The sequence below is a fragment of the Ictidomys tridecemlineatus genome, chromosome 16 (genome assembly GCF_052094955.1).
Source record: "Ictidomys tridecemlineatus isolate mIctTri1 chromosome 16, mIctTri1.hap1, whole genome shotgun sequence".
Taxonomy (NCBI): Eukaryota; Metazoa; Chordata; class Mammalia; order Rodentia; family Sciuridae; genus Ictidomys; species Ictidomys tridecemlineatus.
This window is the reverse complement of record NC_135492.1, coordinates 149,793-167,321: the sequence shown is the minus strand read 5'-3', so window position 1 is coordinate 167,321 and position 17,529 is coordinate 149,793. Positions and strand designations below refer to the sequence as shown.

At 33.3% G+C, this 17,529-nt stretch overlaps 1 protein-coding gene across 1 annotated transcript; it reads right to left on the bottom strand.

Moving 5' to 3' along the window:
- Positions 1 to 3,150: 3,150 nt before the first annotated feature.
- Positions 3,151 to 16,539, bottom strand: LOC144371406 (ankyrin repeat domain-containing protein 26-like). The gene is made up of 7 exons (XM_078033731.1): positions 16,422 to 16,539; positions 13,816 to 13,844; positions 13,652 to 13,730; positions 11,782 to 11,891; positions 9,658 to 9,662; positions 7,457 to 7,637; positions 3,151 to 4,059 (listed from the first exon to the last, which is right to left on the bottom strand). Exons 1-7 carry the CDS (start codon positions 16,537 to 16,539, stop codon positions 3,151 to 3,153), a joined length of 1,431 nt encoding a protein of 476 aa, XP_077889857.1.
- Between the last annotated feature and the right edge of the window lie 990 nt (positions 16,540 to 17,529).

Below are 17,529 nucleotides of genomic sequence, written 5' to 3'. Positions count from 1 at the left end.
ATTACTCAGCACTAAAAATAATGAGACCATGGCATTTGCAGGGAAATGAATGGCATTAGAACAGATTATGCTAAGTGGAATTAACCAACCCCAAGAAAAACAAATGCCGAGTGTCTTCTCTGATATAAGGGAAGGGGGGTGACTCAAAATGGGGAAGAGAGGAAGAGCATGGGAAGAAGATTACCTCTACACAGGGAAGAGGGGTGGGAGGAAAAAGGAGGGAAAAGGAATTGCACGGATCCTGGAAGGAGACCTTCATTGTTATACAAAATACATGTATGAAGATGTGAGAAAAAAATAATAGTGTTACCTTAGATTAGGTAGAGAGAAGTGATGGGAAGGGAGGGGGAGGCTGGGGAGATAGGAAGAATAGTAGAATAAAACGAACATCATTATTACCATGTGTATATATGTGAATGCATGACCAATGTGATTCTGCAACCTGTATACTCAGAAAAAATGAGATATTTTATCCCATGTGATTCAAATGTATGATATGTCAAGGTCATTGTATTGTCATGCGTAACTAATTAAAACAAATTTTAAAATCACATAAAAATAAAATAGAGTCTTGCCTAAAGTTAAAATAAATAAATAAATAAAAGTACTATGGTTTACATTTGTAAATTACTAAAATAATATATTGGTAGTTTTCTAGGACTTTGGAAGTGTAGGGATTAGAAAACTGACAGCTAAGAGGTTCCAGGTTTCTTTTCTAGAACATGAAAATGTTCTAAAATTGACTGTGTAAATGGTTACATAACTCTGTTAATGTACTAAGAGACACTGTATTTTACATGTTATATGGGTGAATTCGATGTCAGGTGCATTACATATATCATAAAAATGCCTTTTAAGAGATGTACTAAAAAAAAACTTAGCTAACATTTTTCATTGTCTAGTTTGGATAACAGTCCAGACATAATACAAATATTTATATGCTTCATAATGTATCTAAATAAATTAAAAAATAAAGAAATAGCGTAAGTTTTTCAATAATTAAACTAAAACCTAAACATATCTGTATTTTGAGAAAAGCATAAAAAATGTGTACACATTTTTAAAGTCAGTTTAGTAATTACTTGCAGATTTTTAATAGATGCACAAAAATGAAGTAAAAATAACAAATTTTCCTGAAACATTCTATTAAATAGTACCTCTATTTAGTTTTCCTTGTTGTACCATGGAAATAGAGACAGCATGAAAAGCTGCTGGGTTATAGAAAAAAGTCTCAGCTTTCCTCAGACTAGATATTTTAATGAAAGATGCTGATTTTGTAAGAGAAAAATTCTAAAAGAAAATTTTAAGTGTAAGAAATAAGTGCAGTATAAAGATCCCCAAATATAATAAAATCAATTATAATGAAAATATAAAGAAAGCTGTTCATTGAAATTAGTATCCCAGAATAACTTTTATTACTTAAGCAGGTGTTGATTTACAGATGACATGTTCAATTTTCTACATACTTGACTTGTCATTTGTCTTAGTTTCTTCATTAAATCCCGTCTTTATATTTTTAATTTATGTGAAAATGTGCTAAATCTTCTAGAGAAGCCTCTGATACACGTTGTAGTTTCAGGGTACGAGCTGGCTGTTTTTCAAGATGTCTCGCAACTACCTGATATTTCTGTTAATGATTTTGTTACTCAGCTCACTTTAAAAATTTATTATTATTATTGTTATTGCTATTATTATTACTATTGTTATTATTATTATTATATAATGATGTTTACTCTGAAAAAATATCACTACATACAACAGTAAGCTGCTGTTTATTTCTGAATTCCCTTAAGAAAATAGAAGATTGTGTACTCCTGCTTAGTCACTATCACATTCCTTACACAACAGGGTGAGCCCTGTATCTCTACATACTGCCCTTGATAAAGTTGCAATGTTTAACAAACTACTGAAATCTCAATCAAAAATGGTTACACAGGTCTCACTGGTAGTGGTGAATTCTACAGAGGTTATTATCCCTTTATTATTAGAGACTCAAGGTAATACTCCACATCCTCACATCTTTAAAGCTTTGCTAAAATAATTCCAATATACTTTCACAAAGAATAAAGGAGATGCTAGGTAACCTGGTCTCCACCTCACTGCCTGTCCACATCTCCTAGATTTCTCACTGGTCTTCACACCACTCCTGATTTACATAAACCTTGTCACCCTCATTAGTCTGGACATGGGGGTTCAGTGCCAAATTAATGAATTTTAGATGGCTACAATTAACTTTGTCACTATATAATAGGAATTAGGCCATGAAATGAAGAAAACTATTAGCAAGTTATCATGAATATATGCATCAAATTACAGATGAAATCAACTGTGGTTTTTCTGCAATTCATCACATTAGTCCCAATTTATGATAATGACAGATAGATGCTTTTAAAGAGGTGGACAAGACATGAATGAAAACAAACAAAAAAAATATCCGGACAGTTATTTTCAGATTTATGATAAACTTAAATGACTAAAAATAAATTTACCAACTAGAAATATACAAAAATATACTGAAGGAAGTCTATTGCAAAATACAGCATCTACATTTCAGTTCAACTGTAAAATCTGGAATGAACTGTAAAAGTAACTAATTTATTTGAAACTAGGTATGAGCATTTCCATTATGTGTTTCATTGTGATCTTCAAGTACAGCAACAAGAAGACATTAAAATTGTTATTCAGTAATGGGATGTAGCTCATTGGTAGAACATGTGTTTAGCATATGCAAACTTTGGGTTGAATTAATAGCACCAAAATTAGATATTGTTTCAGCATTATTGAGACCATATTACTAATGTCAGCATATAAACCTACAAAAAAAATCTTAACTCAACCTCTTAAATCTTTATAAGAAACAATTTCTTAAATTGAAGGGTCAGGCCCAAGTTTTAAAACTTTCCTCCTTTTTAAATATTAAAATACATTTTAACTAAGTCTTTTGTGTTTAGTTGACACATGAGTACCTATAGTTATTTTAAAATATGTACACAGTGTGTAAGAATCAGAGCAGAGAAATTGGAATACTCAGCAATTTAAACACAGATTGGTCATGCTGCAAATGAGGTCTAAGTTATTTTGGCTGGACAACAGGTTGTAGTTCTGTGTTGATACAGAAACACATTCATAATATCTACATTTTTATATTCATCAAGATTCAACATTTAGCCATAAGCAGATATCACTTTGAGTATTCCTTTGAAGACTCTTTATAAAGATATCTTGCTTGATACTTACTTCTTCTGCTTTCTCCTTTCCATATTGATCCAGTTGTTCTTTTAAATGATTAGTTTCATTGATTAATTCCAAATATTTTTTTTCCAGCATCAGACGATATCTGACATTCCGAGCTTGAAGTTTTTTTATAACATCATAAAATTGGGTTTGGACATTAATAATTCCATCTATTTTATTTTCACCTTTGTTCTGATAGTCACGCAACTGGTCTTCATGCAATGTAGTTTCTCTTTGTAGTTTAGATACCTTCTCTTTAGAAGCTTCCTGCTTTCTGAGATGTTCATTCCTTTTTATTTCTTCATTTTGATACCTGTGTTCCATCTCCTTCAGTTGGCACTGTCTTTGGTTTAGGTGTCTGTTTATTTGATCTGTAGCCAAAGTCATTACTCTTGTCTGATGCAGCTCATTTTCTAGGTCACTTGTTTTTACTTCAGACTTTGGAACCTGTTGGGAAGAAAACTCACTACTACCGTTTAGGTTAGATACATCAATATTCTTTTTTTCCTGTGAACTATCTGTTTCTGGTCTTTCTGTGCTTTGTTTTTCACTCTCAGGTGTGAAATTTTGCGATGTATTCTCAACTTTCCTAATACCCAACTTTTCATTGTCCTGAAATATTTCCATAAGTGTTTCCTCATTCAACTTTTGTGTCCATGGAAGGCTGGTATTCTTTTCTCTTAAAATTTCAGTATTCTCAAAGCACTTCTTTTCCTGGTTCTGATATTTTACTGTGTCCATTTCCAGTCTCTTCATAGAGACCTCATCCTTCTTCTTGTGATATTTATGCAATAGCTTGTTCTCTGTCCCATCACTAGGAGAAACCTAAATAAAACCAAGGATACATTTAGCTAGCTCTCAATAAAATGATGTTTCATAATTTTCACAGAAATTAAAGAAAAACCTGTTTATTTATATGGTGCAAGGGTTTCAATAAATAGATACCCACAGAAGAAAAATTAGATGTAAACTTCTGAGCTTATAAAAGTATAAATTTCCAAGAGTTCAAAAGTTAATTTAAGAAGATGGATTTATGAGAGTAAAAGAAAATTATAACTTAAAGAATGTAAGAACTGCCAGGTTCAGGGGCTCATGCTTGTAATACCAGTGTCTCAGGATACTGAGGCAGGAGGATCACAGGTTCAAAGCCAGGCTTCAGCAATTCAGTGAGACCCTGACTCATTCATAAATAAAAAAATAAAGAAATGGCTGTGATGCATCTCAGTGGTTGAGCACCCTGGTTCAATTCCTGGTTATAAAAAAAAAGAAAAAAAAATAAAGATTGAAAAAATCTGCATTATACCAGAATGAAAAAATAGATTAAGTGATTAGTTAGTTTGCCAATGTAAAAAAAATAACTTTGCAGAAGAGAAGCAACAGAGAAAACCCCACACATGTAGTTATCTAATACTAGACAAACACACTATAAAACATGCATTGGGGAAAGGATAGGTTCCTCAATCAATTGTGCTGGGAAAACTAAAAACCCATATGTCGTAGGAAAAATTTAACCTCTATTTCTCAAAAACAAAGTGGATCAAGGACCTAGATAGTAGATTAAATTCCCTAGACGTATTACAAGACTATACAGGCCCAGCACTCCATCTTGTCAGTGTAGGAATTGAATTCCTCAAAAAGATACTTAAAGCACAAGAAGTAAAATAAAGAATCAATAAATGGGGTGGTATCTTTACAGCAAAGGAAACCATCAAGAATGTGAGTAGACAGCATATAGAATGGGAGAAAATGTTTGTCACTGACATGTCAGATAGAGCATTAATCTCCAGAAAATATAAACAACTCGAAAAATAACTCACAAACAAAAAATAACCCAATCAATAAATGAACAAAAAACTGAGCAAGCACTTCAAAGAAAAATATGTACAAACAGTTAACAAGTATATAAAAAAAAGTTCAACACCTTTAGCGATTAGAAAAATAAAAATTAAAATTACACTGAGATATAAAGAATAAAAGTAACAATAAATGTTGGTGAGAATGTGGGTAAAAGATTGACTCATACATTGCACCAAGCAATTTTTCAGGAAAGCAGTATATAGATTTCTCACAAAACCTGGAATGGAACGACCATTTGACCCAGTTATTCTGCTCCTCAGTGTATACTCCAATGATAGTATAGTGACACAGCCACATAAATATTTATAGCATCTCTTCACAAAAGATAAGCTGTGGAACCAACCTAGGTGCATTTCAACACATGGAAGAATAAAGACAATGTGTTATATATACACAATGGATTCAGCCATGAAGAATGAAATTATGGCATTTGCTGGCAAATGAATGGAACTGGACACTGTCATGCCAAGTGAAATAATCCAGTCCTCCAAATCCAAAGTCTGAATATTCTCCTTAACATGTAGTTGGTAACACACATAAGGGTGGAGGATAAAAGAATAGAAGTTTGTTGGTTAGACAAAAGTGAATGAGGGCTGAGAGGGGAGGGGAATATAGTAGAATGAATCTGACATTACATTCCTATGTTCACATATGAATACATGACCAGAAAAACTCTACATAGAACAAGTTATATGCTATGTATGTGTAACACACCAAAAGAACTCTATTGTAATGTATACGTAAAAACAATAAATAAAAATTAGAATTCACTACTTCTTTGTTGATCTACTTTTAGGATCGTATGATCTACCCCTTAAACCGTTAAAAATTCCAAATATTTTATTATGTACATATCTGTTGGGATGGCTTCAGTGGCAAATAAAAGAACACTTAACTTTAAGAAGAATAAGTTTGCAATCTGACACCTCATGTATTCAACCAGACCATAGTAAGAGCCTTAGCTCTATATCTACATAACAAAAGTTCTCCAAGGTCTTTTCCTAAAAATATTCCTAGCATATTCTGTTTTCTAACATTTTGTAGCTGTGAATGAGAATTGCATCTATTGATAAATTATAAATGTAGGAACAGCATTAAACACATGATCTATATCAATGAACAATGTATCACAATTCTGAAAAGGAGCACAAGGCTAAAAACATAGGCAAATTGTGCTCTCTCTCTCTCTCTCTCTCTCTCTCTCTCTCTCTCTCTCTCTCTCTCTCTCTCTCTTTCTCTCTCATTTGAAAACAGAAGAAAATAATTCAGGAAAGATTTCCTTTCTGCCCATGTCTATCTCTCTTTGTTTGCAAAAATGTGTTACTGAAATTTCATATTGTAAATTCTGTCATTAGGGTCTCATAGAAATTGTCTGTAGGATTCATTTTGTTCTGCTAAAATCTACAAATTTATTTCAGCAAGGTTTTGGCTGTATATCAGCAGGTGACAGAAGTCTAAAAGATTAATTTAAGAGTGGGACCTTCAAGATTAAAAAATAATTCCAAAAGGTAGATTTATTCTTTATGAGTAAATGTCTTACATTTCACTTACACAAATGACAGATAAATTTGGGTGAGTGAAAACATTTCTTGGGGTGGGGATGTGGCTCAAATGGTAGCACGCTAGCCTGGCATGTGTGCAGCCCAGGTTCGATCCTCAGCACCACATACAAACAAAGATGTTGTGTCCGCTGAAAACTAAAAAATAAATATTAAAATTCTCTCTATCTTTAAAAAAATTTAAAAATAAAAAAAAACATTTCTTAAATGCAGACAGAAATGTAATTGTGAAACACTTTTTAAAAAATGATTTAAATAGGTGCATAGATATTTAGTTTGTATTTTAACATAAAACACCTAAATTTGTATTTATGTCAGTGATTAAACTAAACTTCTTCATTCAGAAAACAAATGCTGAACAACTACCAGATGCAAAGTTTTGCTGTAACTAGTTTTGTCATAAACGTCATCATTTAATTTTAGAGTCAGATAACATTGTGGTATTTTTTTTCTGGTTTGTCAGATCTTTTTTTAATTTTTTTTATTGCCAAATAATGAACATTGTGTTTTAAATCAAAATAGTACTTCACACCCCACATACCCATGCTTTGGGAAACAGCAGACTGCATATAAATGGAGGTCCTATAAGTCTGTGTTTCCTGGCATTGTGGGAGATGTCTTAAGTGTGTGGAAGTACACACACACATGATGACTGCATGTTGGTGAAATTGCCAAACAGCACATTCCTCAGACCACATTGCCATCAATAAGTGAAACATGGCCATATACAATAAGTTAAAGAGATTTTATAAATAATTCAAATGAAATACAGTAAAAATTTGAAACTTTACTGAACGTTCATTTACCTGATTAAAATGATTTCTTGCAGTCTCCAATTCTGTATCTATTGTACAAACAGAGATTTCAGCTTGCTTTCTCACTTGATCCTCTTTGTTAAATTCTGTTTCTTTTTCTTTTAATGGGTTCTTATTTTTTTCATGTAACATATCATTTTTTCTCTTCACCTCATCTTCTTTTAAGGTATATCTGAAGTTAATATAGATGCCTTTTAATTGATTTTTGCCCAAAACCAAAAATGTCTTTTTATGTTCTGGCTCTTTGTATGCTGATTTAGTATCTTAATAAAAATTTTATGTTCTCTGAAGCTTTTCTAGTTTAACATTTTAAATTTCTCCTTTAATCTTGTGTAAAACACACATAATTGAAAGTCAATAATAAAAGATTGTTTGTTATTTGATAAGTTTCTATTACTAGCAAATCTTTTAGATACCACAGAAAAGTAAATTAGAAATGATTTGGTAAATTGACAAGTTTAAGGTAATTTTTTTGCACAATCATAGGTCCTCCCCAGTTAAAAAGATAATTTCATGTCAAATAAGTTTTAAAATCATTGTTTATATACAAACTTATGAATTCAGTAGTAATATCATTCATTTTTATAAAATATGTCATTAGGCATACCTATAATTGGCTTACAGTGTAACAGCATATTCAGACATTCTTTTTTCAATATGTGTCTTTTGGGGCTGGGGCTGTAGCACAGTGGTAGAGTGTTTGTCTAGCATGAGTAAGGTGCTGGGTTCGATCCTTAGCACCACATATAAATAAAATAAAGATATAAAAACATGTAATTTTTGTATTACTATAACCTCGAACTGGGATAAATAATCTAATACCTGTTATTATACTTTTTATGTTTCTTTTATGGTAACACTCTCAATTTACCTTTTTGATCATTATGTATTTTACAAAAAACTCAAAATCCCTTTTTGAACAAGATGGGACCTTAAAAAATATGTGTGTGCACACACACAATGGAATATAAGACATAACAAAAATAAATTTATGTCAACATAGAGTCTACTGTCATGTATACTTAAAAAACATAAAAAGTATATGTCCTTTCAATATAGAAATATGAACAAATTTATGAATGAGAATGAATTTGAATAAAAAAATCTGTTTTCATTTCATTTTTTAATGAATGTTAATGTTAGAAGTGTAGCCTAGTATCTAGCTCAGCACTAGCACATCACATTAGTAACACAAAACCCTGAGTTTGATCCCCAAAATCAGCCTAAAACTATAAATGTATATAACATGTTTCAGGGCAGTGAAAAATGCCTCTCTGGTGGAATACAAACTTTCTTGAGAGAAATTTAAAAATCCTGTAATCTTTTTAAAGTTTCCCAACTTTAACCAAATAACTCTATATTGAAATTTTTTTCAAAAGTAAACAGAAATATGGAAAGTTATTTTTTTTTGTTTTCTTCTCATCCCCAACTTTGGTACCAGGGATTGAACCCCCAGAAGCTAAATCCCTTAGCTACATCCCAAGGTCTTTTTCATCTTTTTTTTCTTTTGTTAGAGACAAGGTCTCATTACTTTGCTTAGGACATTGCTGCTATGTTAATGAGGATTATTTTGAACTTTTGATCCTCCTATATTTGTCTCCCAAGCTGCTGGAATTATAGGCACATGCTATGGTATCTGAGTAGGAAATGATTTTTTTATAAATGATATTTCTTGAAATATTAATTGTAATAAAAAGTTAAAAATATAAACAAATAACAATCCCAAATTATGCTTGTTAAATAAATAGATTACTAGCAGATGGGGTTCCATAGAGACATTAAAATTGTGATGGGGAAAAATATGAACTTAGTTTTTAGAAGTAATCACATTTAATAATATGCTATCATATTTGCAAGTATTTTATAATTTATTCAAAGTTTTCTCCTTTGCAAAGTGCTAACAGATGAGGCAGTAGTTAAAAAGAATTTGTCCTTCTTATTTTATTGGATTAAAGGAAAAGATTCCACTCCTTCTTTCAACCTAGGATATAATACCTCAAATTGTGGTGTTGTTGTTTCAATTCTATATTTTCTTGCTTAAACTCTGATACCCTCTTTTTTAGCTCATGAATCTCATTTTCCAGTTGTGCATTTTTTTCAAAATGTAGTGAACACTGTGTGCAGTGACTTTTTTTGCTTTTTATTATTCTTTGAAGTGATAGAACTGCTTTCTGGGTTTTCGATAGGCTAACAGAATCTGTCAGAAAAAAGAAGATATAAATAAAATATGTGACTAATTTAAATATATGAATGCTGTATATTTCACATGCATTGTTTATACACTAAAACAATGAGTGCATAAAAACACGTGACACAATATGCTGAACTCTGAAGATATAGCAGATGAGATTAGACCCCTATTGTTCTTTAGCTTAAAATCTAATGGAGAAGACAGACACAAATAAGATCATTATAATTTAGGCAGATATTAGAAAAGAGGTTTGTGATCTAATACATAAATCTGATCTTTAGAAAAGATTCCCTGAGAAAAATAAAAATACACTAAGAAATGAACAGAAAGCAGGTAGAATGTGAAGAACATTATTCTTTCCAACATAAAAATTCAAGTTTTTCAACTCCCCTGTGGTCTATACTTGTCTTGTACAGAAACTAAGAGGGACACTCCTACTATAACCTTCTGCTGGACTTTGGTCTTGAGAGAGACAACTCTTTATCTTTCTTACTTTTTCTTTATTCCCTGTTTACTAGGTTCATTTCTCCAAGTATTAGAATATATCAGCACTCATGTTATAAATAAATATTCTATCCAAAGAAAGAACTGTGTAGAATATGTTGTTCTTACCATGGACATGTCCATCTTCTTTCTCTTTTGCTTTATGATGTTTCTCTCCAGATGAGTGAGAAACACACATCTGTGGAGAATCCTCAGAAAATACCTGCAAAATAAAGGACCACAATGAGCTGCATGAAGACTTCACTATCACTCTTTTAGACATCACCCAAGTTTTGGTCTTGGAAGCAGCTAACTAACATGTAGATAACTACAGACTGAGCAGTCATACTTTCCATAGCGTGTCTTAGCATTGTGCTCCAGGTGAAGCTGAACACTTATCTTCCAATGGCTCCTGATTTGGTAAAAGCATGGTGGATATCATAGAAAAGGCATTCCTTGACAACATGCTAACAAAGGTGTATACACCCCAAAGGACGGGAGGAATGATATTCATTGTAACTCATCCGACTTTGAATTCACCATCAAATGTGAGAAGGCTTTCGAGTCTTATTTTAAAGAATTTTGAGGAGTATGTTTCATATTAAATAGGATTTCACTTTTTAAACAATGAACTAACAAAGTTTTTGTTTGAAAATATGAGACTTAGGTGTTCAGTTGGGGATTTGACACTGAGATATGGCCCCTGCCCAGGATACACCCCAAAAGGAAAGCTGTAAACCCAAGGACCTACATATGCCAGCCAAATAAAATAAATCTAGATGTGTGCTAAATCTCACACAAGGAATGTTGGCAATGTGAGAAAAATGATGAGATAGCATCTCTAAATTCCATCATTCCCCATTAATGCACACAAATACATTTCTTTATTATACTAAGACATTTAAAAAAAAATTATTTAACAAATTGACTGAATTTTCTGCAAGAAAGAGAAACAAAATGAAAAGGTCACCACAGAAAAATTGTTTAATACATGTAAGAAGACAGAAATTGCGTCAACATACTTTATACACAACCAGAGATATAAAAAATTGTGCTATATATGTGTAATAAGAATTATAATGCATTCTGCTGTCATTTATTTTTTAAAAAAATCAATAAAAAATAAATAAAAAATAGCAAAGAAACATTAATCAGGGTATAAAGTTAATATATATATATTATATATATAATATATATATTAATATATATAAATATATATATTTCAACTTGTAGCAAATAACTACTGAATTTTACTAGAATTTTGAGCCTTTCACAACATCACCCTTTCACATGAATGCAGTCAGTGACCATTACCATTCATAACCCAGGTGGTTATTTGTCAGTCTCAAATTTAGTCTCCACATTTTATTTTTCAAAATGTTTTTGCAAGTGGAAGCACAAGCAACATTTAGAATTGTTTTTCCTCCATTACGTAGTAAATTTAGCTATAAGTTGACAGGACTACTAATGCTATTTATTTTCAGATTCTAACCAGTTCAGAGTGGTTTTAGATGTAATTAGTAATATAAATGCCTGGATTCCAAAAGTCTATTTAAAAGATATTTTCATTTGGCCTCCTTTACTTTCCTCAAGAAAGAAAAACAAGAAGAAACAGGAAGAAATGCTTTATATGTTGACATACCTGAGACTGGGTACATGGAGCATCATCAAAACTTTTCTGCTCTTCTTCTGAAGTCATGTCAAAATGGGTCTCTGCTGATAAATGAATACATTTACTCACATTCCTTAGAACTGCATTAGAAAGCGTGAACATCAATCCAAATAGAAAAGGATAATTGTAAAACCAGAACAACTTAATATTCCCAAATGTGATTTCCAATTAAGTTTAATATTTGGTAAATAATTACTGGTTTCAACTTTACACAGTTTTTATTTACTTTTCTTTCTTTGTGTATACACCTTGGGAGTGGACCCACAAACTCATGCATTCTTGTCAAATACTCTATCATTTATTTCTATCCCATGGCCACTTTAACTGGCAACTGGAGTCCTCTGAGTGGACTGAATACAGCCATCCTTCAAGGCTTGGACTTCCAAGTAGTTGTGAATAAACATGTACCCATTTGCACCCAACAAACATTGAGTTCTCAGGGAGTATTTTTTCTTGATCCAAATCCTCAACACACATCTTATAGAGAAATGACAGGATACAAGGTTCAGCGCAAACCATATTGCCAAGATTTGTCTACTCAAGATCAAAGAAATTTGCTCAGAAACAAGCTTGAAAATACACATAGAAAGAAGGGCTGATTCTGGGAAAATGTTAGTATAGAGTAAGCTGCATTCTAAGCTGCACTATTGCATGGAGAAACCAAAGAGTTGGTGAAGAGCTTCTCAGCAAAGTGAGTGAAAGAGGGATTTTATTCAAATCCCTAAAATTTCTGAACACTGAAAAAGTCCAGAGATTCAGTAAAATGTGTACCATAAACAAAAAAACCCTACAACCTGCATGCAGATCTGCCTCAGACAAAGGGAGAGAGAGAAAAGGAATTTGCATTCTAAGTTGTACCATGATATGCCCTGCTAAGGAGAAACCTGAGATCAAAAATATTGCTTAAAGTGATCTGACCAAAAGATGCACTATGCACTGGTGCTTAAAAAGCATGCTCTTCTCTCAAAGAGTGATGAGAGTGCTGAAGCCATAGCCATCCTTGAAAAAAAGTGCAACAGTATTTCTTTGATTCAGTTCCTCTAAACAACACACACACACACACACACACACACACACACACACACACACACACACACATGAGGATCCTGGAAGTGCCTATCAAGGAACCTAGGTTGTGCCTCATGGAAGGTAGAAAAAACTGCTGCAGGCTAGACTATACCCATGTGACTCCAGTGAGAAGGGCAAAGGGGAGCCTATGTGTCTGGAAGCTAATGTGACCAGCTGAAGTGTCAGAGAAAATGACCTAAGAAGGCAGAGAAAATGTGCCCCCAAGGATGGTGTTTTTATCTGGCTACTCACCCCTCAAAAAGACAGGCGAGAGGTGAGTAGCCAGAGAGCAGGAGATGGTGAGAGCATGAAATTCTGTAGGCCCACACAGAGAAAAGTATGAAATAGGTCAGGATTTGTCTCAGAATAAAGGGATAGGTGAGGCCTCATGCCAGAGGACAGTTGAGGCAGAGGAAAGGTATAAAGATACAGAATGAGGCTTGGGTCATGTCAGGAAATATTTCTAAGAAATTTCAGAAGGTTGACCTTTCACATTCTAAAGAGATGCTTATGGTGACATTTGCATGGTAGCTAGTTCACTCCAAAGGGTGGAAATAGGGAGAATGTAATAGTATGATATGTAGGGGAAACAACTCAGAATTGAGGGGATATTCCCAGAAACAGAGGAGAGATCATTTTCTGTGACTACTGATGACATTGTGAGGAAAATCCTCCCACCTCTTTGGGAAATCCACCTTACATGTGAGAACACTGGTAGCATTTCAAGTCTTTTAACATTGTGTTCCCTGGAGTGTTTTAATGTAAAACTTACCCAATTTGACTGTCTTTTCTTTCACCTTGCCTAATCCTTTCCGTGGAAGCACCTCTTTTATTGTGATGGGATCGGTGCACTTAGAAAGAAGATAGTACATAAAGAGTGTATTTTTCATTGACTACAAAGTTAATAATTTAGAATAAATATAGAAATTTAATTACCTTTCTGAAATCAGATGAATCCCTAGAGGCTGAAAAACAAAAGGGGTATATAATCAAGCAAAGTTGAAGAGGACAAAACAACTCATACATTACAGATGCCTCCACACACATCTGAGGTCCATGGTTCAGCTGTGCTAAAAATTATGCTATCTCCTGGGTTTCTGTGCTGGCTGGTTTGGCTGACAACAATCATGTGACTAAAGGAATTTTGTGAATAGTTTTTGTGAAATATGCTGTTCATTTCACAAACCTGAGATTATTTGTCCAATGACCATAAATAAAACAGACAAGGAAACATATACCAATGCAAAGATACAGATTGATGGAGAATCCAACAATCCTCTAGTGGAGAAGCAAAGATGGTCTCTAAGAGATTCAATGGCAAAGGTGAAGTCAAAACAAAAACAAGCCATTGAACCTATCTTTCTGAAATACTATTGAAAAGATTTAATCTTTATAATTTTAAGTATGTATATATTTACTGCATTTGTCCTTTCATTTTTGTTTAGTAAGGCCAAAGCTGTGTTCAGATCCCAGGGAAATGTTAGGTTCATTTCTCAACAAAGATTTCTGAAGGAGTCAGTTGATATACATATTTTGACACTGAAAGCTATGACATCTATTATTTGTTTCTTATATTCAGGTGGGATGCTGGTTCCTCTTGTGCATCCTCTATTCCTGTATTTTCTGGTTTGAACAGATTAGATTTTCATTATCCCCTTGTGTGAGAACAGATAGTTTCTACATCTGAGAAATAAGGGTTAATTGGTTTAAACTTTTGAGACATAAAAATTTAAAGGGAAAGTTGAAATGGAAGAGCACAGCTTTATCTGATAATAATAATATATTATTACACACACAAACACACGCATATATGACAAAGATTTTGGGTATTCAAAGAGTAAACTGTATAAAGAGTTCTGTTTGCAAATGAGTTTGGTTTGGTGTGACTTGCCAGTGTTTTAAGTGTATTCACAAAAGGCCAGGCCTATCAAAAATTATAATTAGCTTTTGAAGGATGAGGATGTAGCTCAGTAATGAAGTGAATTTCTAGAATGCCCATGATTTTATTTTCAGGCAAATAGGAAATAAATACAGAAAATAATTATGTAAGGAAAAAAGAGAGGGAGGTAAGGGAGTAGAAAGAAAAGAAGGAAGGAAGGAAGGAAGGAAGGAAGGAAGGAAGGAAGGAAGGAAGGAAGGAAGGAAGAGAGGAAAGAAGAGAAAGAGTAGAGCTGTCATTAAAAATCACGAATGATTCTGAAATGTAATATTGCTCCTCAGAATGACTCAATTTAAACCACAGCAAGCAATATGTCTGATAGGTATGGAGAAAAGATGGTCATGGCTGGAATCTTTCCCCAATTTACAAGCCCCTCATGATTCAAATGATGGACAAGTTACAGTCTCTCACATATTGTGAAAGATAGATATACTGACAGCCCCTGAATTGCATGCTCTCAGTTTCCCCTTCATTCCCTCCAAGATTACCCAGCTATCTTATTTTGTTTCTTCCACATTTCTCCTTCCCAGGAACTTTTCAAAAGCAACATCTTGATCTCTGGTCTTGATTCTTTATATTTTCCATTTTGTCTATGAATTATCCCCACTCTTGCTTTTTCTTTTCTTTTCTTTTTTTAGTTGTAGATGGACACAATGTCTTCATTTTATTTATTTATTTGTTTGTTTGTTTGTTTGTTTGTTTATTTATTTATATGTGTTGCTGAGGATAAACCCAGTGCCTCAGGCATGCAAGGCAAGCACTCTACCACTGAGCTACAACCCACGTCCACCACTCTTTCTTAATTCCCAATTTAAGGATTAGACCTAAGAAATATAAATTCTATACTTTGAGTTCTTATCACTTGCCAAGAGACAAGATCAGAATAAAAAATAGATGTATGCAATAACTTTATTACATTTGATGTTCCAGTTGCTCTGCATTTAGTTTTACTAAAAGGAAATCCTCTCCTAACCACTTTACAGGGTGGCCGGCAGATAGTGATCATTGGAATCACCTTACATGGAAGAAAACATAGATGTGCAGGCCAGGTAAGTCAGAGTATACATTTTGAATAGGGATCCCCACAGATGATCTATTAGAGTCTGAGAGTCTGGGTCTGCACTCATTTCCCTGCCTTCAAATGCCTTACAATAATAGAGCCAGTTTTCCACCCAATGATGTTCCCAAACCTGAACGATTAGAAGAAGTCCTTTCTCCTTCATTTACTCACTGTATTCTCTCTGCTTTTCTCAGTGTCTATTCTCCCTTCTCCTTTCCAAATTGTCTAAAGAATATTTTAAAAACCTATGAATTTAGGTATCAGTCCAAAATAATTTGCACATTTTTCCACTTCCCATACTTTTGTGTCTGCCATCTTAGCTTCATCCCAGGTAGTGACAAGAATGTCTATGATATAGGTATTTTTATTTTTCATTTGTTTTAATTACAATATTGTTTTATATAAATTTATGACCAGACACATGGATTTATGAACATTTCACTTAAAAAGAAAAAAACTTCCTTTCTTCATGATGAGTTCTTCACATGTCAATTCCTTTCTAATGACAACTCAGAAATGAGTGGTGAGAAAAAATATTCTCACCTTGAGTCATTTGCACAACTGGAAACTCACACTTTCCTTCCACATTTTGAACAGGTGGTCTTTTTATTCTGGTACATGACTGAAATTTATCAGTCTTCATGGCTTGTTTTTCCTTCATTTACTCGCTGCACTCACTCTCTCTGCCTTTCCCAATGTGTATTCACCCTTATCCTCTCTACTTCACAATTTCCAACTCCCCTATGATCTATGCCTGTCTTGTATAGAAACTAAGAGGGACACTTCCACTATAACCTGCTGCTGGACTTTGGTCTCAAGAGAGACAACTCATTATCTTTCTCACTGTTTCATTATTACCTGTTTACTAGGTTCATTTTTCCAAGTATTAGAATAAATCAGCACTCATGTTAGAAATCAATATTTTGTCCAAAGAACTGTGTAGAGTATGTAGTTCTTACCATGGACATGTCCATCTGCTTTCTCTTTTGCTATATAATGTTTCTCTACAGATGAGTGAGAAATGCACATCTGTGGACCACCCTCAGAAAATACCTGCAAAATAAAGGACCCCAATGAGCTACATTAAAACTTCACTATCACTCTTTTAGACATCACCCAAATTTTGGTCTTGAAAGCAGCTAATTAAAATGTAGATAAGTACAGTCATATTTTCCACAGGGCAACCTAGAATTTGTACTTCAGATGAAGCTGAACTCTTGTCTTCCAATGGCTCCTGATTTGGTAAAAGCAGGATGGATATCATAGAAAAGGTATTCCCTGAAAATTTAATAACATAAATGCATGTATTCTAAGAGTGTAAACAACCATATATCACAACCCCACAAGATGAGAATGCATTAAATACTTAATTAAACATCATTGAGAAATATAATTAATATTATGTTGCATTACATGTTTTAAATAACAGACTTATGAGACTCAGTGTGATAAGAGATTTGGAATTATATGATGTTGAGCAGGAATAATACTTTATTGGACTTTCCTCATTTTGGTCATCACAGTCTCACAGGATCTAAAGAGCTTATAGTAAGTGTTTCACTGAGAGAAAATCCAGTTTAATAAAATGACAAAGTAGGGTGAAGAAATGTTTCTATGGTACTGTTAGAAAGCAACACACAGGATCTGGGTA

Excerpts from the sequence above, each read along its gene's own strand:
- LOC144371406 (XM_078033731.1), bottom strand. The coding sequence starts at position 16,539 with ATGAAGGAAAAACAAGCCATGAAGACTGATAAATTTCAGTCATGTACC. Across the intron at positions 13,845-16,421 it reads AGTTGTGCAAATGACTCAAG|CCTCTAGGGATTCATCTGAT; the intron begins GTGAGAATATTT and ends TTTGTTTTTCAG. Across the intron at positions 4,060-7,456 it reads CAAGAAATCATTTTAATCAG|GTTTCTCCTAGTGATGGGAC; the intron begins GTAAATGAACGT and ends GGTTTTATTTAG.